This window comes from Saccostrea cucullata, unplaced genomic scaffold, assembly GCF_032062105.1.
Source record: "Saccostrea cucullata isolate Sc308-1 unplaced genomic scaffold, CSIRO_AGI_Scuc_v1 ctg783, whole genome shotgun sequence".
NCBI lineage: Eukaryota > Metazoa > Mollusca > Bivalvia > Ostreida > Ostreidae > Saccostrea > Saccostrea cuccullata.
The window spans coordinates 82,186-105,275 of NW_026932035.1; the positions used below are offsets into that span (position 1 = coordinate 82,186).

Below are 23,090 nucleotides of genomic sequence, written 5' to 3' on the forward strand. Positions count from 1 at the left end.
CTGAAGTCTGAGTAGAAAATAATAACTATATATCTCAGTTTTTTTCCTGTACTTTTAAATTTAGGTTATGCACATAAATTATTCAATTCACCAATTAAATCACCAATTGTTCAATTATCCGAAAATATATCCTGTTCATATGTCAGTTTTGATTGGTTAAATGGGAAGATCCTGCGTCCATACATGTACCTATCACTATATAAGGAGATGAAATAATACAGTACAATCATACAGATTGGAAACTGAATTTGTTTCAAGAAAAATAGAAGATGAAGGTAAGTTTCTTTTTTTAAATAATTTATTGAATATTGATGTATCTGGTAAGGTTAAAAAGGAACTAAAATTAAATACTGTCATAATTTGATAAATAAATGCAAACAGTATAGATGTTAATAACAATTGATTATGCATTTATCTCGTTTTCAAAATTTCAAGTAGGAAGAATTTGTGATAGACCTTTTTAACGAGTTATCAACTCATGAACGATAATTCTCATGCACAGGCACCAATCTCTCACCAGAGGGCGCGCTCCGCTTGTGTTGGAGCAAAGCGTAAAAACGCCCTCTGGTGAGAGATTGGCACAGGCACTTGACGTTTCATATTTTTATACAAAAAGAATAACCTACTAGTTATTTGGGAAGTTTCTAGTATGCGTCAGAGAGATATGCGCACGATATTTACATGCATAATAGCTATAGTATTAGACCTCCTTAGCTCCTGATCTATCGACCTGCCTAGTTTACATTCCGGTAGAATTATCAATTGGAATTTTGATCATGAAACCGGTTCTTAATTCAACGGCATAAAAACACATATTTATGACTTTTTTTTTGCAATTACCCCTCCCCACTCTGCACTTTCAATTTGCTTCCGACACCAATGTAATCAATGCACACTTAATTAATTCAGTAATTCAGTTATATTCTTAGAATAAACTATTTTTTTTTAAATATATCTTAGTTTTCAAAGTTACATGTAGCTTAAAATCGCAATATTTCACCTAATACATGTATTTATTTAAAAAGAAGTATATTTGTATATGTAAATCCTGAATATGAGTATATATAGTATATAAAGTCTAGATCCGCGCCTGGTTTTTTTTTTCTTTTTATATAAAATTCACATAAATATCAATATAAAAATAAAAATTATTCAAATATGTATGGCAGTTAGCAGTAAGCAGCTGACAGTTGGCAGTAAGCTGTCAGCAGTTAGCAGTAAGCAGTTGGCTGTCGTATATGACATTCCATAGTTTTCTTAATTTTTATAGTTCTTTTTAATCAAAAAATGTTTGCCTTAGATACACAACCCTGGCTTTCAGCGTTATTAATTTTTTTTTAATAAAGTAGCCAAAATATAACATTGATCCCCCCAAATCGTGGAAACACAAGATACCCGGTAGTTTGTGAGGGAATTTCTGAAGCGACCCTTCCATCCAAGAGAAACATGGTTAGGTTTTCAACATTGGCTAGTTTCCCTTTCGTTTCGTTTATTTATTTTGTTTATGCTTTTTTGTCACAATATTTCAGAGGGTTTTGACACCATACCCCCGCCTCCGAGAAAAACTAGGATTCCCCATATCTCTCTCTCTCTCTCTCTCTGAATAGGAATGCGCTTTTTAGTTGTTTAGATAAAAAGAAGTTGCAGGGACGGTGTTTTTTAATTGTTGATATCAAAGATGGTTAGAAGAGTAGCTTTTAGTCCATCCCAGACTCTAACTCTAGTTCTCATTCTCAAGGTTATGCTCCTAAAACGATCCATTTTTAGGCCGAGGCAGGCTACTGACAGATAAGTTTGTTACGGGGATTTCGATTCACCAACCTTGTTTAAAGTCAGCGTTACTTACATGCTATGGTCACTATATTGATCTTTATCACATTTATAACCTATAATTGGATTTATTTTGGCCGATGTGTTTCATTCTAAGTTTTAGGCTATTTAACACAGGCACTTGTTTCGTATACGGGGTACCCCCTACCTATATTTACCACAAGGTACCTAACTCTTTTTCGGGCACCCCCGCTTCAAGCTCGTATTTACTAATAAATCAATCATACACCTACATTATCTTGACATAGTTCGCTCCAAGAGATATTTTTCTACATTACTGACGTCTCCTATAAAGATATTTTGTTGTAAAATGCTTATTTATTCATCGATAATCAGCTGGAATCATAGTAAGACAAACTTTAAGCTACATTGACTTCCGGTAATTGGGGTCTAAATGTTATATCAGTGATTTCATTGGTTGCTAAGTTAAGCAACGCAAAAGTGAAAATTAAGTCACGGCGTTGACAAAATCGCAACAGGAGATTCTGGATAAGGCTAAAGTATAATTAGTATCTAAAAATATATATTATCTATAAAAATGTTACCAATTATTTTTCACTTGCAGATTATTTTAATTTCATAAAAAATATTTTGTCCGTAAGCGCCAAACCGGAAGTCAATGTAGCTTAAAGTTTGTCTTACTTTGATTCCAGCTGATTATCGATGAATAAATAAGCATTTTACAACAAAATATCTTTATAGGAGACGTCAGCAATGTAGAAAAATATCTCATGGAGCGAACTATGTTTAATACTTCACAACTGATGTTTTCAAGATAATGTAGGTGTAAACATGGGATAAATAAGCATTTTACAACAAAATATCTATCAGCAATGTAGAAAAATATCTCATGGAGCGAACTATGTCAAGATAATGTAGGTGTATGATTGATTTATTAGTAAATACGAGCTTGAAGCGGGGGTGCCCGAAAAAGAGTCAGGTACCTTGTGGTAAATATAGGTAGGGCGTGCCCCGTATACGAAACAAGTGCCTGTGCTATTTAATTTGTTAATTGTTATACTGAATTTGACTAGATAGGATGTTCTGTCAGTGGCGTATATTCCATATAGGCTAAAGGCTGCAGCTTACACATGATTTTCTCAAGGTGTACAAAAAATGTAAACATATATAACTCTGACAGTAATATAAAAGGATAGAGTTAATAATAAAGTTACTTTAAAATAGGTCTTGCCCTTTTAATTTTATTTCATTTGATGTTGAATGCCAAAAAGGTAATAATCTTTAGCAAACTGCATTTTACGTAATCCGATTGTTTGATTCCGATAATTTGGTTATAATTCAAGGTGAAATTTCAAAATTTACTTTAAAGTCTATAACAAATTTTTATATCCCCCGCTTGAAAAGCGGGAGGGTATTTAGTAATCGGTATGTCCGTCCGTCCGCTGTCTGTTACGCTTTGGGATACCCATCTCCTCTTATACCACTGAGTGAAATTTAATGAAATTTACACAGAATCTTCTTTACATTTTGCCAATGTGAACCACTAAATAATTTAAATGATACTTTCACTCAGATTCTTTATTCCATAATGCCTTTGTGCACATTCTATTTTACTTTTTAATCTAACACTTATTTCGGGCCTCTAAGAGCACAACAATGACTTTGTCATTATAATCATATGGGAGGGGGGTATCATTTAGTGAGCTCATTGATCACAGTACATGTATCTCTAGTTCATGACTAAAATGATGGATGGATTTCAAAATTTTGTAGATTTAAGGCAATTGAATAGATCCTGTTCACTTGTCGTATATATCCTATAAAACCAGGATCTAATGCTTCAGATTTCCTTGTCGTGTCGTCTTATCATTACGTGATTAACCAGAGAAATTTGTCTCCTTTTGATAATAATATGAAATTTTTGTTTAGTAATGAGATATAACGAAAAAATTTATCTCTGTCCTCAGTATATAATGGGCATTCATTAAGAAAATGATATTCACCTTCTGTATAGTTTTGGTTACACATTAAAAACATTCTTTTGTTTCTATCTAAGGGAATTCTTTGACCAGCATTATTTTTTACAGATTCATATCTGCCTTTTTCAATTCTTAGGTCATGAACACTTATTCTAAATCTGCATATGGATTATCTTATTTCATGAGATTTGATGTACATATAGTTTTCCATTGTAAAATTTTTTTTAAACATGAAATAAGTAGTAAGTTTTCCAGAGTCAAGTCCCTCTTCACGTTTCATTTTCCAATATTGTAGGAAGTGTTTTTTTCAAATGTTTCTTGACTTGCTTTTTTAAAAATGTGTTTTTGTATGTTTTACATTCTGGTAATGAGAGATTAATTTTCTTACTGAAATAAATTACATTTTTGTACCAGCAGTTAATATTGCCTTGACTAAGGTTAATATTTTCTGTATAGGCTTTATGTAACAGGGAAGATTCTGGACTTGATTGCAACCTATGCCAGTGTAATAAGATGTTTTGAATTATTGAAAAATGCATCGTATATATATTGTACACCGCCTTCGGCGGCACCTATTTTAGCGCCATATTTACTACAGGAACCGGTATACCAGAAGTGTTCCAGCTATTTTTATGTAAGAAAATATGATTGATTGATTGATTGATTGATTGGTGTTTAACGCCGAGTCGGCGATATTTCAGCCATATTTCGGCAGGAAATTATGTTAAATGATCAGTTTTGAAAGTTTTTTGGTTTCCCTGGCGGCCCCTAGTGAGCCTACTTTTTTCGAAAACCGGAGAAACGATCTTTTGCGTGCCAAGGGGGTTGTTATCCTTGACACGGGGCACCGTTTAACGTCCCATCCGACGGACAAGAAAATATGTAGCGTCAAGTATTCTCAAGAAATGCCTTCTATGTGGAATGTATTCGTTAAAATTGTTTTCTCCTTTTTGTTTTAAATACAGATTTTGATAGTTGCTGTCCTTGTGGCGTGCTTTATGTCTTGCTATGGCCAGAAGACTCAATGCCTTTTAGAAGACCCAGTAGACAGGGAGATTGATGGGGGGAGTCGAGCCCAGACAACAGATATGATGTAAGTTACGTCGTATTTCAAGGTCACTATGATTAAAGAAAGTTTTTATTTAAACCATTCATGGATCAGCCAAAGATGATATTTAATCTACTGCGAGTTTCAGATTTTAAAAAAAGATTTAAAAAAAAAGATCTCAGAAAAAAAAACAACAACTAAATAATCATTTTACTATATCTTTTCTATATAAAAAATATATTTTTGATCTATTATGCTCAGTGTTTTGTAATTACTAAGTTATTGCAATGTTATTTTAAAATGTGCTGCGCTTCAACATTAATCAGTACAAATAGATTTGAGCTCCCCTTGAAAATAAAGACTTGTGATTATTATACAATCAAAGTATATCATTAGGGGAGTTAGCATGGTCGAGGGGAACTGGAATCTTGCTAACTTCCTCAACGATATACTTTTTAACTGTTTTATTATACCGATACAAAAATTAAAAAAAAATAGAGGATAACTTCTGGACTAACGCACGGGCATTAGTCCATTAATTACTTTGAATAATTTTTCACCTGTCTATAAATATTTGCGAATCAACAGTTTAAATTGAAATCTAAGAAACAAATGTTAAGAAACAAAATTCAAGTACTTATTGTAAACGCCCAGTCTACATAGTACTTTATTATGGTTAAACAATTTGCATTACGGAAGAACAGTTTGGTGTAAGCTAACAGAAATGAAACACGGTAATATTTTGAAATATTTACTTAATATTTTGGTCGGCAGGGGATGCTCACTCCTTCATGGCACCTGATCTCCATATTCTCCATAAATAAATAAAGGAAGATAGATTTGAATTATACGTATTTATACTATTAATGAGAATTTGAAAGATGCATGTAACTTAAATTTATGTCAAAATTTCAAATCAATATTACGTCTGAAATAATTTTGAGAATGAAGGGAAAATTCATCCTTTCTTTAATTTGAAAATTACGCAATTATATAATAATTTTAATACACATAAATGATGTTATATAAAAAAAAATATTCAAAATGAAAACTGTGACTTGAGTCAGTTTTCAATTTTTAAGGTCGCGAGACCTGACTTGTTATGCAAGAGCTACATGTAGTTATGATACAGCTTGCTAACTTCACATCGTATTGTAGTGTTGAATCAAGAAGCTGTATAATTTTTCCTTTCGATTTCTTGCTTTAATTTAATTTTAAATATAATTTGATATATGAAATGTTTTTCATCTAGGCAAAAGATCGATGCTGCTTTGGAAGAAAACACTGAAGTCAAAAATTCAGTGAACGAAATATCAGCTGAAAGAGTAGAACCGATCGAAAAGTAAGACGATATTAACTATTATTATGTAATATGAGCTTGAAGGTAATTGAAAAAAAATCGACATTTGATTATTGATTTTAAACTTTCTTTTTATAGTAAACACTTTGCCCTTGACACGTGTCCAAGGAAACTAGGTTTCATCACTTTCGTTGTTGTTAACGATGAAACGTGCTATGTTGTGCTGCCGAAACTACAGAGGGTGACATATGCGATCTGTGGAGTAAAGTACGTCTTTGTTTAATCAGAACTATAAATAGAACATTAAAATGTATTCTATGTATATTTTTTCCATTATTTGTTTTGTGACTTCTGGTTTTATTCTCACTTGGGAAATTTCATAATTAAAGAGTTCATCGTTAAAGACTAATTGATGTTGTCGTGTGTTAATGTTTGGACCAAAGACAGCAAAGCCTATATGGCAATGTTAATTTTTTGAAAAATGACTGCTCACAAGATTGAACACAGGGGGAAACATATAATGTATTACTTCCTAAAATTGTTAACTTGCAAAAAAAAAACTGTCCGAAGGAAAAAGTAGTACAATATGACTGAATATAATACAGAACTTTTATTCATTCTTTTCTTCATTTCTTCACTCAAATAATTAATTTCTTCTTATTTTCATAGTTTGTTTAGCTGTTTTGTTTTGTATGATTGCAGTGATTGCTATGGGAGCAAATTATACAAGAGTACATGCATCAGAGATGGATGGACCAAGCTGAGGTTTTGGGTGTGGTGTCCAAAGCGTGGTTTCCAACTGGTTTCCAGGTGGTACCCACAATGCTGTTCTTGCTACAGATGGCGCAGTTGCTTCGAATTCACAACAGCATAAATGGCATTAATCAAACCTGAACTGCTCTTACAACTTTTCGTTTTTAAACAGTTGTTTAACTTTCTTTATTACATATTTGATTCTTTTCAATGTTTTTTTTTCTCTTAAATTTGAATTTAAAAAAAAAAAATAATTTGAATAAAATTTTCTTTCCAAATGTTATTAATTTATTGATGCCGAGCATGTGTGGCGTTCAGATTTTAGAACGCAGTTCGCTATTCGCAATTCAAAAGTGAATTGCGTTCTAGAACGCAGTTCGCAATTCAAAATTTAAACATCAGCTGTTTGGTCTGAAATTTTGTGGGTGGGGTACTAGGCGTCAGTTACCACTTCTGTGAAAAAATGGTGATGGTACCATCTCTAGTTTCCGAGATATGGCCCTCCAGTTTTTAGCCCTACTATATAATACTATACGAATAAACATCGGACTCGGGGACATCGAAGTCCCCTACCCTGGGCTCTGAAATATTGAGGGTGGGGTACTAGGTCTCAGATACCACTTCTATGAAAAAATGGTGATGGTACCATCTCTAGTTTCCGAGATATGGTAGTCTACTTTTTAGCCCTACTATATAACACTATACGAATAAACATCGGGCTCGGGGACATCAAAGTCCCCTACCCTGGGGTCTGGAATTTTTGGGGGTGGGACAGTAGGGGCCAGATACCACTTCTATGAAGAAATGGTGATGGTACCATCTCTAGTTTCCGAGATATGGTCGTCTACTTTTTAGCCCTACTATATAACACTATACGAATAAACATCGGGCTCGGGGACATCAAAGTCCCCTACCCTGGGGTCTGGAATTTTCGGGGGTGGAACAGTAGGGGCAAGATACCACTTCTATGAAAAAATGGTGATGGTACCATCTCTAGTTTCCGAGATATGGTCGTCTAGTTTTTAGCCCTACTATATAATACTATACGAATAAACATCGGGCTCGGGGACATCCAAGTCCCCTACCCTAGGGTCTGAAATTTTGGGGGTGGGGCAGTAGGGGTCAGATACCACTTCTATGAAGAAATGGTGATGGTACCATCTCTAGTTTCCGAGATATGGTCGTATACTTTTTAGCCCTACTATATAACACTATACGAATAAACATCGGGCTCGGGGACATCAAAGTCCCCTACCCTGGGGTCTGGAATTTTTGGGGGTGGGACAGTAGGGGCCAGATACCACTTCTATGAAGAAATGGTGATGGTACCATCACTAGTTTCCGAGATATGGTCGTCTACTTTTTAGCCCTACTATATAACACTATACGAATAAACATCGGGCTCGGGGACATCAAAGTCCCCTACCCTGGGGTCTGGAATTTTTGGGGGTGGGACAGTAGGGGCAAGATACCACTTCTATGAAAAAATGGTGATGGTACCATCTCTAGTTTCCGAGATATGGCCCTCCAGTTTTTAACCCGACTATATAATACTACACGAATAAACATCGGGCTCGGGGACATCAAAGTCCCCTACCCTGGGATCTGAAATTTTGGGGGTGGGGCAGTAGGGGCCAGATACCACTTCTATGAAGAAATGGTGATGGTACCATCTCTAGTTTCCGAGATATGGTCGTCTAGTTTTTAGCCCTACTATATAATACTATACGAATAAACATCGGGCTCGGGGACATCAAAGTCCCCTACCCTGGGATCTGAGATTTTGGGGGTGGGGCAGTAGGGGCCAGATACCACTTCTATGAAAAAATGGTGATGGTACCATCTCTAGTTTCCGAGATATGGTCGTCTAGTTTTTAGCCCTACTATATAATACTATACGAATAAACATCGGGCTCGGGGACATCAAAATCCCCTACCCTGGGGTCTGAAATTTTTGGGGGTGGGGCAGAAAGGGCCAGATACCACTTCTATGAAGAAATGGTGATGGTACCATCTCTAGTTTCCGAGATATGGTCGTCTAGTTTTTAGCCCTACTATATAATACTATACGAATAAACATCGGGCTTGGGGACATCAAAGTCCCCTACCCTGGGGTCTGAAATTTTGGGGGTGGGGCAGTAGGGGCCAGATACCACTTCTATGAAGAAATGGTGATGGTACCATCTCTAGTTTCCGAGATATGGTCGTCTAGTTTTTAGCCCTTCTATATAATACTATACGAATAAACATCGGGCTCGGGGACATCAAAGTCCCCTACCCTGGGGTCTGAAATTTTGGGGTTGGGGCAGGTAGGGGCCAGATACCACTTCTATGAAGAAATGGTGATGGTACCATCTCTAGTTTCCGAGATATGGTCGTCTAGTTCTTAGCCCTACTATATAATACTATATGAATGTTTTTCCCTAACCCATTAAAAGGTATGGTTAATGTTTGTTTCTTAAAAGTAGGTCAAACTCCAGGGTCAAAGGGACAACGCTCTTTGTATCCAATGAAAAAATCTCACAAGAAATACATATGTGAAGTATGAAAGCCCTTACCGTTCAAAAGTTATAGCCAAGATTAAAGTTTTTAAATTAAAAGTAGGTCAATATCAAAGGTCAAAGTCAAGAGCTAAAGTATTGGTATCCAATGGAAGGTCTTGTCACAAAGAATAAATATGTAAAGTTTGAACGTCTTAGCACCAACCGTTCAAACGTTATTGCCAAGGTGAAAGTTAAAAAAAAAGAAGATAAAACTCCTAGGCCAAAGGGTCAAGATTGTTGGTATTAAGTTTTTAAAAGTAAGTCTATTTCAAAGGTCGAGGTCAAAAGGTAAAAGTTGTTTGTATCAAATAAAAGGTCTTGTCCCAAGGACTACATGTACCTATGAGAAGTATGAAAACCCTCACTAGCTGTTATGACCAAAGTAAAAGTTTGGAATTTTGGTGTAAGAGTGTGTCAAAGGTCAAGGTCAAAGTTGGCGGTACTTAAAGAAAGGTCTTATCACAAGGAATCCACTTGTGAAATTACAAATATGAAAGCCATAGTCCATCCCAGAAATCTAAAATTAACAGTACTCATAAAAGTTCAAAAGGAATAAATCGATAATTTTCTTCTAAACCAGAAGTCTCTGTCGAGACTGAAGCTCTACTGGTTTGTACTTTTCGTATTTTTAGTAACCACTGCAACAATGTTTATCCAAGTCAAAAACCAATATACAGATTTGTGTATTTTAGCACACTCTACATGTGTGCCAAGTTATATTGAAATCAGACCAAAACTGTAGAAAATGTAGCATTTTGAAAGAATTTCCCAGAAATTTCTATTTTTAGTAACCACGGCAACACCGTTCATCGAAATCAAAAACCGATAAACAGAATTATGCTTCTTAGTGTAGTCTACTTGTGTGCCAAGTTATATTGAAATCAGACCAAAACTGTAGCAGGAGTAGCATTTTGAAAGAATTTCATAGAAATTTCTATTTTTAGTAACCACGGCAACACCGTTTATCGAAATCAAAAACCGATATACAGAATTATGTATCTTAGTGTATTCAACTTGTGTGCCAAGTTATATTGAAATCAGACCAAAACTGTAGGAAGAGTAGCATTTAGAAAAATTGTTTAGAGACAGACAGACAGACAGACAGACGGACGGACGGACGCCGGAAGCATTACTATCGCATAAGCCGTTCATCGAAATCAAAAACCGATAAGCAGAATTATGTATTTTAGTGTAGTCTACTTGTGTGCCAAGTTATATTGAAATCAGACCAAAACTGTAGGAGGAGTAGCATTTTGAAAGAATTTCTCAGAAATTTATATTTTTAGTAACCACTGCAATAATGTTTATCCAAGTCAAAAACCAATATACAGATTTGTGTATTTTAGCATACTCTACATGTGTTCCAAGTTATATTGAAATCAGACAAAAACTGTAGCAGGAGATGTAGCATTTTGAAAGAATTTCACAGAAATTTCTATTTTAGTAACCACTGCAATAATGTTTATCGAAATCAAAAACCGATAAATGGAATTATGTATCTTAGTGTAGTCTACTTGTGTGCCAAGTTATATTGAAATCAGACCAAAACTGTAGGAGTAGTAGCATTTTGAAAGAATTTCACGGAAATTTATATTTATAGTAACCACGGCAACACTGCTTGTCGAAATCAAAAACCAAGTTATAATGAAATCAGGCCAAAATAGTAGGCGTAGTAGTATTTTGAAAGAATTTCCCAGAAATTTCTATTTTTACTGACCACGGCAACACCACTTGTCGAAATCAAAAACCGATAAAAAGAATTATGTATCTTAGTGTAGTCTACTTGTGTGCAAAGTTATATTGAAATCAGACCAAAACTGTAGGAGGAGTAGCATTTTGAAAGAATTTGACAGAAATTTCTATTTTTAGTAACCACTGCAATAATGTTTATCGAAATCAAAAACCGATAAACAGAATTATGTATCTAGTGTAGTCTACTTGTGTGCCAAGTTATATTGAAATCAGACAAAAACTGTAGGAGCAGTAGCATTTTGAAAGAATTTCACAGAAATTTCTATTTTTACTGACCACGGCAACACCGTTTATCAAAATCAAAAACCGATACAGAGAATTATGTATCTTAGTGTAGTATACTTGTGTGCCAAGTTGTACTGAAATCAGGCCAAAACTTTAGAAGGAGTAGTATTTTGAAAGAATTTCAGGGAAATTTATATTTATAGTAACCACGGCAACACCGCTTGTCGAAATCAAAAACCGATACACAGAATTATGTATCTTTAGTTAGTGAAGTCTACGTGTGTGCCAAGACAGTTATATCGAAATCAGACCAAAACTGTAGGAGGAGTAGCATTTTAAAAGAATTTCACAGAAAATTCTATTTATAGTAACCACTGCAATAATGTTTATCGAAATCAAAAACCGATAAATAGAATTATGTATCTTAGTGTAGTCTACTTTTGAGCCAAGTTATATTGAAATCAGACCAAAACTGTAGCAGGAGTAGCATTTTGAAAGAATTTCATAGAAATTTCTATTTTTAGTAACCACGGCAACACCGTTTATCGAAATCAAAAACTGATATACAGAATTATGTATCTTAGTGTATTCAACTTGTGTGCCAAGTTATATTGAAATCAGACCAAAACTGTAGGAGTAGTAGCATTTAGAAAAATTGTTTAGAGACAGACAGACAGACAGACAGACGGACGGACGGACGCCGGAAGCATTACTATCGCATAAGCCGTTCATCGAAATCAAAAACCGATAAGCAGAATTATGTATTTTAGTGTAGTCTACTTGTGTGCCAAGTTATATTGAAATCAGACCAAAACTGTTGGAGGAGTAGCATTTTGAAAGAATTTCTCAGAAATTTATATTTTTAGTTACCACTGCAATAATGTTTATCCAAGTCAAAAACCAATATACAGATTTGTGTATTTTAGCATACTCTACATGTGTGCCAAGTTATATTGCAATCAGACAAAAACTGTAGAAGATGTAGAATTTTGAAAGAATTTCACAGAAATTTCTATTTTAGTAACCACTGCAATGTTTATCGAAATCAAAAACCGATAAATAGAATTATGTATCTACAATGTAAGTGTAGTCTACTTGTGTGCCAAGTTATATTGAAATCAGACCAAAACTGTAGGAGTAGTAGCATTTTGAAAGAATTTCACGAAAATTTATATTTATAGTAACCACGGCAACACTGCTTGTCGAAATCAAAAACCGATACACAGAATTCTGTATCTTTAGTTAGTGAAGTCTACGTGTGTGCCAAGTTATATCGAAATCAGACCAAAACTGTAGAAGGAGTAGCATTTTGAAAGAATTTCACGGAAATTTATATTTTTAGTAACCACTTCAACACCACTTGTCGAAAACAAAAACCGACACACAGAACTATGTATCTTTAGTTAGTGAAGTCTACGTGTGTGCCAAGTTATATCGAAATCAGACCAAAACTGTAGGAGGAGTAGTATTTTGAAAGAATTTCACAGAAATTTTTATTTTTAGTAACCACTGCAATAATGTTTATCGAAATCAAAAACCGATAAACAGAATTATGTATCTTAGTGTAGTCAACTTGTGTGCAAAGTTATATTGAAATCAGACCAAAACTGTAGGAGGAGTAGCATTTTGAAAGAATTTGACAGAAATTTCTATTTTTAGTAACCACTGCAATAATGTTTATCGAAATCAAAAACCGATATACAGAATTATGTATCTTAGTGCAGTCTACTTGTGGGTCAAGTTATATTGAAATCAGACCAAAACTGTAGAAGGAGTAGCATTTTGAAAGAATTTCAAGGAAATTTATATTTATAATAACCACGGCAACACCACTTGTCGAAAACAAAAACCGATACACAGAATTATGTATCTTTAGTTAGTGAAGTCTACGTGTGTGCCAAGTTATATCGAAATCAGACCAAAACTGTAGGAGGAGTAGCATTTTAAAAGAATTTCCCAGAAATTTCTATTTTTACTGACCACAGCAACACCGCTTGTCGAAATCAAAAACCGACACACAGAACTATGTGTCTTTAGTAAGTGAAGTCTACGTGTGTGCCAAGTTATATCGAAATCAGACCAAAACTGTAGGAGGAGTAGCATTATAAAAGAATTTCACAGAAATTTCTAGTTTAGTAACCACTGCAATAATGTTTATCGAAATCAAAAACCGATAAACAGAATTATGTATCTTAGTGTAGTCTACTTTTGAGCCAAGTTATATTGAAATCAGACAAAAACTGTAGGAGGAGTAGCATTTTGAAAGAATTTGACAGAAATTTCTATTTTTAGTAACCACTGCAATAATGTTTATCGAAATCAAAAACCGATAAAGAGAATTATGTATCTTAGTGTAGTCTACTTGTGTGCCAAGTTATATTGAAATCAGACAAAAACTGTAGGAGCAGTAGCATTTTGAAAGAATTTGACAGAAATTTCTAGTTTTACTGACCACGGCAACACCGTTTATCGAAATCAAAAACCGATGCACAGAATTATGTATCTTAGTGTAGTATACTTGTGTGCCAAGTTATACTGAAATCAGGCCAAAACTGTAGAAGGAGTAGCATTTTGAAAGAATTTCAAGGAAATTTATATTTATAGTAACCACGGCAACACCACTTGTCGAAAACAAAAACCGATACACAGAATTATGTATCTTTAGTTAGTGAAGTCTACGTGTGTGCCAAGTTATACTGAAATCAGGCCAAAACTGTAGAAGGAGTAGCATTATAAAAGAATTTCACAGAAATTTATATTCATAGTAACCACGACAACACCACTTGTCGAAAACAAAAACCGATAAATAGAATTATGTATCTTAATGAAGTCTACTTTTGAGCCAAGTTATATTGAAATCAGACCAAAACTGTAGGAGGAGTAGCATTTTGAAAGAATTTCATAGAAATTTCTATTTTTAGTAACCACTGCAATAATGTTTATCGAAATCAAAAACCGATACACAGAATTATGTATCTTAGTGTATTCAACTTGTGTGCCAAGTTATATTGAAATCAGACCAAAACTGTAGGAGTAGTAGCATTTTGAAAGAATTTCACGGAAATTTCATTTTTTAGTAACCACTGCAATAATGTTTATCGAAATCAAAAACCGATAAACAGAATTATGTATCTTAGTGTAGTCTACTTGTGTGTCAAGTTATATTGAAATCAGACCAAAACTGTAGGAGTAGTAGCATTTTGAAAGAATTTCACGGAAATTTATATTAATAGTAACCACGGCAACACTGCCTGTCGAAATCAAAAACCGATACACAGAATTATGTATCTTTAGTTAGTGAAGTCTACGTGTGTGCCACGTTATATCGAAATCAGACCAAAACTGTAGGAGTAGTAGCATTTTGAAAGAATTTCGCAGAAATTTCTATTTTTACTGACCACGGCAACACCGCTTGTGGAAATCAGAAACCGACACACAGAACTATGTGTCTTTAGTAAGTGAAGTCTACGTGTGTGCCAAGTTATATCGAAATCAGACCAAAACTGTAGGAGGAGTAGCATTTTAAAAGAATTTCACAGAAATTTCTATTTTAGTAACCATGGTAACATCGTTCATCGGAATCAAAAAACGATAAATAGAATTATGTATCTGTGTTGTCTACTTGTTTGCCAAGTAATATTGAAAGCAGACCAAAACTGTAGGAGGAGTAGCATTTTGAAAGAATTTCATAGAAATTTCTATTTTTAGTAACTACGGCAACACCATTTATCGAAAATAAAAACCGATACACAGAATTATGTATCTTAGTGTATTCAACTTGTGTGCCAAGTTATATTGAAATCAGAGCAAAACTGTAGGAGGAGTAGCATTTTGAAAAATTGTTTAGAGACAGACGGACGGACGGACGGACGGCGGACGGATTACTATCGCATAAGCTCTCCTGGTCTCTCAACAGTAGAGCTAAAAACCTTCCGCCACAAAATATAGTCCCTGGCTTAACCCTTCTTGAATGAAATTTAATTGCGGTTTTTGCAATGGATATAGTTTAATTAGCTTAGCATTGTAGAATCTAAATTCAATGTTAAAACTTAAAAACGATGCAGAATTTTAGAAATAAAGCCCCAGACCAAAATCAACTCAAAAGCAATCGATCGAACGTCCTTAAGAAAATGAAAATGATATGTACAAGTCCAAAAATCTTCTCATAAAGGCGAGGATAAACTAAAATTTATTGCTAATTTAACAGGTCGGAGAGGATACTCGAAATCGGGTATTATCCGTGAAATCGCGCGTATAATACTCGATATTAGGGTATCGATGAATCCGCGAAATCGGGTATAGGAGGTGTAATCACCTAATAAAACTTAAACAATGGAATGGCGCATGTTGCCGAGTTAACTTTCATAGATCTAGATACACATGTTTTCTAAAGGTATCACTAGCCAGGTGAGAATTTGGGCGTCAAGATTTATGCGCTCAGGACAACAAATACCCGTGGAGCTCAGTACATTTCATGATCTGCACACAAAAAGGCATTCGATTTGCTTTACATTTTTCATAATGTTGAAAGTATATGCATGTTCCTAATGTTCATTCCCAACACAACAGAGTTGTAAAGTATCAGAATTCGGAAATTTATAATAATTCCACATCAACACGACAAACATGAACAATTTGTAAATAAATCAAATTATACGGAAACACATTTCACACACAAGATATGATGCCATGTATATAAACAAGGGATTTTCTATCGTATCTAATTACTTTCACATCCATCTGGTGCATAAAATCAAATTTATTCATGAATGTATGAATAATGTAATGATAAAAATATCTCAAATTTCGGCTAAAAATAACCCTCTTTCACTTTTTTTGAAAATCTTTTTTTATCATTCATACATATTTGCAAAATATGTCTTCAACATTTTAGCAGAGACAGTGATAGTTTCAGGAATACAGTTCATGAGAGAACATAACTGTTGATCGCTTAATTTCGCTAAGTCATCAATATTTTACCATTTCTTGGCGACTTCAAAAGGGGGGGGGGGGGGCTAAAGGCTTCTTGACCACCTCTGACAAAACAACCTCGACTGTGTTCTACATGTGTCCAAGAGACCTCTCTTTGAATGTCACGGTCGGTTAAACTTAGTTATATATTTTTAATTGTAGAGAAGATTTATTCATCAAATAAAATTCATATAGGTAAACAAAAAGCAACCTGTTATTTTCTAACACAATATGAGACTACAAGTAACTAGTATTCATGTTTATTTTTTGAAAACATTTTTTCACTATAGATGAGTATTAGGAAAAGTTATTGCCATGAGTATAAGTATCATATTAGATAAAATAACTAAAAGAAAACTGTAACATATTGTCTAGAACCAATCAGATAGTGCGTTGTATTAGCATCTTATAATGAGGTATGTGGCAACGCACTTTGAAAAAATTACGCACTTTGAAAAAATTTTTCAAAGTGCGTTAATTTTTGGGACCAGGTTAACGCACTTTGAAAATTTTTTTATTTTTCAAAGTGCGTTAATATGGACCATATTAACGCACTTTGAAAAAAAAATTCTGCATGGCTTAGTCAAAATTCCTACAAATCTTAAGTATGATAACTTATCATTTGAACCTGATTTGATACTTTTTGTCCCCCGCTTGAAAAGTGGGGGATATTAATTTGGGTCTACCTGTCCGTCCGTCCGTCTAGCTGTCCGTCCATCCGTCTTTCTGTAACGCTTTCGTTTCCACACGATATCTCGACAACCCTTTGAGCTTTTGCAATGAAATTTAACATAACAGAATACCTGTGGCCTTAGGAAGACCCCTTTTGAATTTGGGGTCAAAAGGTCAACATTCAAGGTCGTAAAGAACTACGAACGATAGTATTATTCTTCCGCCTATCTCTAAGTCAATTCTCAAAAGTTAACATCTTGGAATGATTCTCAAAATTTTTATACATATTTATATGAATTTTCATAAAACCTTACTTATTTGGGATACCAAATAGAGATAACTCTATAATTTTGGCAAAACTTGTGTTTTTCACTATATAAATTCAACGGAAAACTGAAAATATTTTTAAAACATCCCCCCCACCCCCCCCCCCCCCCCCCCCCGTGAAACAAAAATTCCTTTTTACAGATAATATGGACTGTCATTTTACAAATTTATGCCAAAGCTTTTTGTGTTTCACAGGGGGGGGGGGTATGTTTATAGACAAAAAACGAAAAAAAATGCTTATTTTTCACCAATTTTAAAGCTATTTAAAACTAAATAATTGTATTTTATTAATTTATATATGCTTTATTTATTTGCGAAAAACATGAGAAAAGATATTAGATATATGTTAAATGAACAATTCCTATGAAAATATCGTGTAAGTTAAATACCTGGAGGTTAACAGAGAGTTTATCAGATATGGTATCAAATTAACATCAAAAAGCAGACAGGTACTTAGTATAATTAAATGTAATTAATGTAATTAATATTCTGATTTTCCTGAAAATGAACATAAATTATAGACTTTGAGATTTAAAAGAACAAAATTTCGATTTACTACAGACTTCCTTATAGAGTGCTTATACTGTATTTAGAATGCTCTTTTTTTCAAATATCATTGACACTTAAGTTTACGAGTTATAGAAATAGATACATCTGGGTGGGAATGATAAAGAGTTGAGCTGATAGACCTTAATTCAGCCAGTCTTTTCTTCGTTGTCCGTTTCTAGGTTTTCTTCAATCCATCAGTTTTAAGAGAGAAACACATCAAAAAAAGGGCACCGCAAAGCGGAGCATTCCTTCCCCAAAAGCATGTTCAGTAAATCAATTTTTAAGGCAGCATTTGACATCGATCGCGATACAAAGAACAAAGTACGGTATTGGCCAAAAAATGCCGCTTGTCAGACCTGCTTGGTTCAAAAAATTTTAAAAAACTTAGGATTTATAGAATTAATTGATATATAATTTATATACATATCTCAAATGTATGCATTGCAAAAATAACGCTCAATACTGTACCTTTTTTAGCAAAACGTCAAGATTTTACGAAGAATTTTGACGCGACGTCATACATTTAACGTGTACAATAAGCGTAATCTGAAAATTTCAACTTATTCGCTAGGACACAGTTTTTATTATATATTGAAGAAATTAAGCTGTTGATTGAATAATACTTTTATCGTGGATATTTACTCTCATTTTATTGCAGGTCTCGATAAAAATAATATCAGCTATTTCTGTTAAATCAATTGAGAAAAATCTACTAGTGAAAATTATGTACTGATGGAAAAATTCGAGTGTCCGGGACTGTCCTTAGTACCAAAAAAGTTCAATTCTCAAAAATATGGTAAGTAAGGTGCACAAACAGTTGAAAAAAAACTCGAATGTCAAGAAAATTAATATTTACATCTATTGGAACAATAGCATGGAAGACTATGATTATTTAATGTACGTATATACAGGAGGATCCCTCCTTCTAATGGTCAATTTTGCTAATAAAGATATTAAAACATATAAAGAAGAATAATTTCGATCTTGATTTAAAAAAGTATCAGCCTAGTTAACTCTTAATTATATAATTGGTACATGAAAACTGATTGTTTTCTGTGATGTGTTTATTTATACCCTGCTTGGTGACAGAAGAACACTTGAAATTTAAATTACCCCCCCCCCCCCCTTCCCTCCATTATGAGTTGAATGAGTTCATATAATTTATAAATGCCTTACAATATATTTTGGTTTTAATAGGACTGTAAAATTATATTTAAGACTGAAAATGAAATATCAGTAAATGTGAAATTTAGTTTGGAAGGGGGAATTGGATTGGGGGGGGGGGGGGGGGGGGGGAGGGGGTATACATACATGAAAATCGAACTTTCGGTTCAGACTGAATATCGTAAAAGCAGGTATTCTTTCAATTCGCTTTAAAAAAAAGTTTATAAAACCTGTTCGGAAACTTTTATTGATTTACTATTTAGCTGACAACTTGATAATGTTTTATGCCAATCTTTTTTTTTAATTTATAGTCATAGTGAAACTAAAGATATTGAAAATATTCGCGTTTTCTGGGACAACCCTCGTAAGTTTACATGTTCAATACTTCTTGACAATTTTGTCGGATAAGTACATGTATAATCGCTCATGGATTTTCTTTTGAGAATCCCCACTTTCTAGCAGCCGATGACATATTTATTCCAAATATATGTATTTAGTACAGTGTTCACATATTTTATAAGGTTTAAAATGTTTAAGTTGCTGGTGACACTTTTTTTGTTGTTTTTATTTTTCGCAAAAATTCTTTGCTTCGTAAAGAATGTAGCAATAAAAGAATAGACCACAGCTTCCTTGTATCTTCATTTTTCTGACAATTGAACGTGTTGTATGTATGATTCTCGCAGTAAGCGAAAAGAATCTGGAGGGCTAATGTACAATACAATACAGACGAGTATTTCCTGTATTTAAAGAATATACTAAACATGTAAAATATGTATTGTTTAGTAGTCCCTATCCCCAAACATACCTTTTCTTAATTCTAAGGAATTAATGTAATATATAGTGAGCAAAAAAAAAAAAACCCAAAAAACCACCAACTATCTGCAATCCCCTTCCCGGGAAGAACAAGCCTTTCATAAATTGCATGGCCCATGACCCCCCCCCCCCCCCCCCAGCCATGAATAGGTATTTCCCTTCCTGAGAGTGTTAAAATTTTTATTATCGAAAAAAAAAAATGAGTTGCGAGCTTTTCCTTCAGAAGTAGTAGATTGGATTTCCTTATTGTACATGTAATTCATTTGTATGTCCTAATTCACGCCATACCGTTTTCTTTCGTACAAAATGCATAATTTTATGAAGTGGTCGCATTTTATATTACATAAAACATGTACTAATATTTGGTAAAGATAGTGGAAGCATAAAAAGTAGATACGACTTTTTCTACGTACATGTACATGAACTTCGTGATCACAAATTAAGGAATGTGATTGTGTATGCTATTGGACATTACGGATAAACCTGGCATTTAGGTTTTGAAATACCCATATCTGTGTACATCAATTCAAAACATTTATTTTATTGCTGACAACTTGCAAAGACGATCTGCTTTCCTTCGTAACAAAGATTCGGGAGGGTTTTGTAAAACTTGTTTTGTTTCATCTGTAACTATGACTCTCTACTATCCGAAAATCCACGGATGAAAGGGATGGGAGCCTTTAGCTTGATCAGATAAGTCAAAAGCTGCTGGATGTCGCTGACCATTGTAAGATTTTCAGAATTCCACTAGCATGGGTACAAGTCTTTCTTTCTTTCTTTCTTTCTTTTTTTTTACCGAATTAGCATCCCCCTTTCCGGGTGTTGCTAAAACGCGGAACGAAACGGAAAATATGATTTCAGCTAGATTAAATCCCTTAATAAACGGTATATCTTATGTATATTTAATCCCTCATTATTAAATACAAGTTGATTTAGTTATGTCCTGTCTCTTATTCACGAAAATCGCCGACATAGCAGTGACGTACGGCAAGTATTTTGCTTTTGAGAGGGGGCAGGGTTAGAATAAAATAAACTTACCATGAAAGATCTTGACAAGCGGTTTGATTTGGAAGGGGGATTAATCAAGTTCAAACTTATCTTCTCTCAGTACGTTTTTTTACGTAACTTACAACTTTAGGCCGCCCGAAGTTCGTATAAGACCGCGGAACATTAACTGGCAAAATTGGAAATATACAGCTTACGTCATTTCTATCTGTTACAATCAAAACATTCAGTGATAGGCAACGAAATGGGCGGGTACAATTCAACGCGGACGTTTGGAAAACATGGGATTGAAATTGCAGATCGAAATTCATTTTCAATCCACCTGAGCTGTTTCAAAGCAAAAAGTGAATGTATGATCCAAAAATCAACTATATTTCAACTCCCAAAACATATTAATTGTTTGAAGTTCACATTAATATTAGTTTTAGCTTATAATTTTAAGAATGCGAAAGATCATACAAGACAAAGATTATTTTTCAGGAGATATTTGATTCTAGAAGGGGGGGGGGTAAAAATTGTCGAGTCAGGTCATGCCTTAACATGACAATATATTTTAATTCTAGGATTATAAGAGTGCATGAGTTTTATACTTATTCTCACTGAAAACTGTTGGACAACAGTTACTTTATTTAAAAATCGTTCAACCCCCCCCCCCCCCCCACCACCAAGACAATGTTATACATATATTAATCAAATAGAAATGAAATATTTGTCCCTTAAATATTTATACATTTAAAACACTGGACAAAAAAAAATCAAACTGTACCAAAGTTGAAATTATTTGTCTTCTGGGTCAATCAGTAATAATAGCCTTCTAACGTAGCTAAGGTGGATTGAAAATGAATTTCGATCTGCAATTTCAATCCCATGTTTTCCAAACGTCCGCGTCGAATTGTACCCGCCCATTTCATTGTCTATCACTGAATGTTTTGATTGTAACAGATAGAAATGACGTAAGCTGTATATTTCCAATTTTGCCAGTTAATGTTCCGCGGTCTTACCGTGCACGAAGGTCTCGGAGAAATTGGCACTCGGAAAAGTCAACATATTTTAAAGTGTTCGTTTACTTTTAGCAAAACTGAACATTACATATATAGAAATAGACAACATGTGAACCCTCTGAGAGTCTATTCTTTAATTTAAAGTGACAAGTTTACTTAAAACTATTATGAAACAATAAGCCTACATGATTACAAATATTGACCGTATTTTAATGAGTAAATACTCATTTCTTCGAAGATTTCGTTTGTTTAATTTTTCCCTTCCTCCCTCGTAGGTTTTGAAGTTTATAGGAAACATCAAACGTACAATTACTTCCAGTCAGCCTTAATCACATTAACAAAAAGTATGTGTAGGGCAGGTTGGGGGGGGGGGGGGGGGTCAATGACAATTATTGAGTTAAAAGCTTATACAGTGTCTGAATAAAGTGATGGCAAAATTTTGATATCTAAATGATCCATGGTGAGAGAACTAAAATCTAAAAAAAAAATTTGAAGATTATGATTAGAGGCAACCATAACAGGATAACTTTGCTTCACACCTGGAATGGAACAATGATGTAAAAATTTTATACTAAGGCTGCTTCAATTAAAGAAAAAAAATTATATGTTTTGAATTCATTTGCAAGAATTTTCTTTAATGTTTCAGCTATTTATATTTGGATTTCTTGGTATGCATATCATGCCACCGCAAAGCAGGCGGATTTAAGGGAGGGGGGGGTGTCCAAAATATACATAAGTTTTAATAAATCAATTTTTGGTGTTGTTGTGGGCCCCTGCCCCGATCCCAAACTGCCCTCCTTTCTACCCAAACTGCCCTCCTTTCTACAAGATTCCTGGATTCTTCAGTGCATACATGTACATGTATGCATGAGCTGAATGTCAAACATATGTCTTTACAGATACATGTACATATATACACACACCAGTAGCCTTTTTCCTTCCGCTTTTTTCAAAACCATATTTCTTTTTATGAATGTGCTTAAAAAAAATAGATGAATTTTCTTTATATATGACTTTTATATCAAGAAAATTGCTTTTTGTGTGATTTATTTAGAATTTAGTATATTTGCTTGACACTAATTTTCCGTTCCGTTTTCCATTCCGCGTTTTAGCAAGACCACCCCCCTTCCCGATCTATCACTAGCTTCAAAATATGAATTTGTGTAAACATGTAATCTATAACTTTGGATGATGCTG

The 23,090-nt window shown here is 34.1% G+C and overlaps 1 protein-coding gene across 1 annotated transcript; it reads left to right on the forward strand.

Moving 5' to 3' along the window:
- The first annotated feature begins 2,769 nt into the window (after window positions 1-2,769).
- Window positions 2,770-7,073, forward strand: LOC134234319 (uncharacterized). Its single transcript, XM_062716369.1, has 5 exons — window positions 2,770-2,948; window positions 4,736-4,863; window positions 6,071-6,160; window positions 6,257-6,385; window positions 6,821-7,073. The coding sequence occupies exons 1-5, from the start codon at window positions 2,922-2,924 to the stop codon at window positions 6,990-6,992; spliced, it is 546 nt and encodes a 181-aa protein (XP_062572353.1). The 5' UTR covers window positions 2,770-2,921; the 3' UTR covers window positions 6,993-7,073.
- The last annotated feature ends 16,017 nt before the right edge of the window (window positions 7,074-23,090 follow it).

Excerpts from the sequence above, each read along its gene's own strand:
- LOC134234319 (XM_062716369.1), top strand. The coding sequence starts at position 2,922 with ATGATTTTCTCAAGGTGTACAAAAAAT. Across the intron at positions 2,949-4,735 it reads TCTCAAGGTGTACAAAAAAT|ATTTTGATAGTTGCTGTCCT; the intron begins GTAAACATATAT and ends TTTTAAATACAG. Across the intron at positions 4,864-6,070 it reads GCCCAGACAACAGATATGAT|GCAAAAGATCGATGCTGCTT; the intron begins GTAAGTTACGTC and ends TTTTTCATCTAG.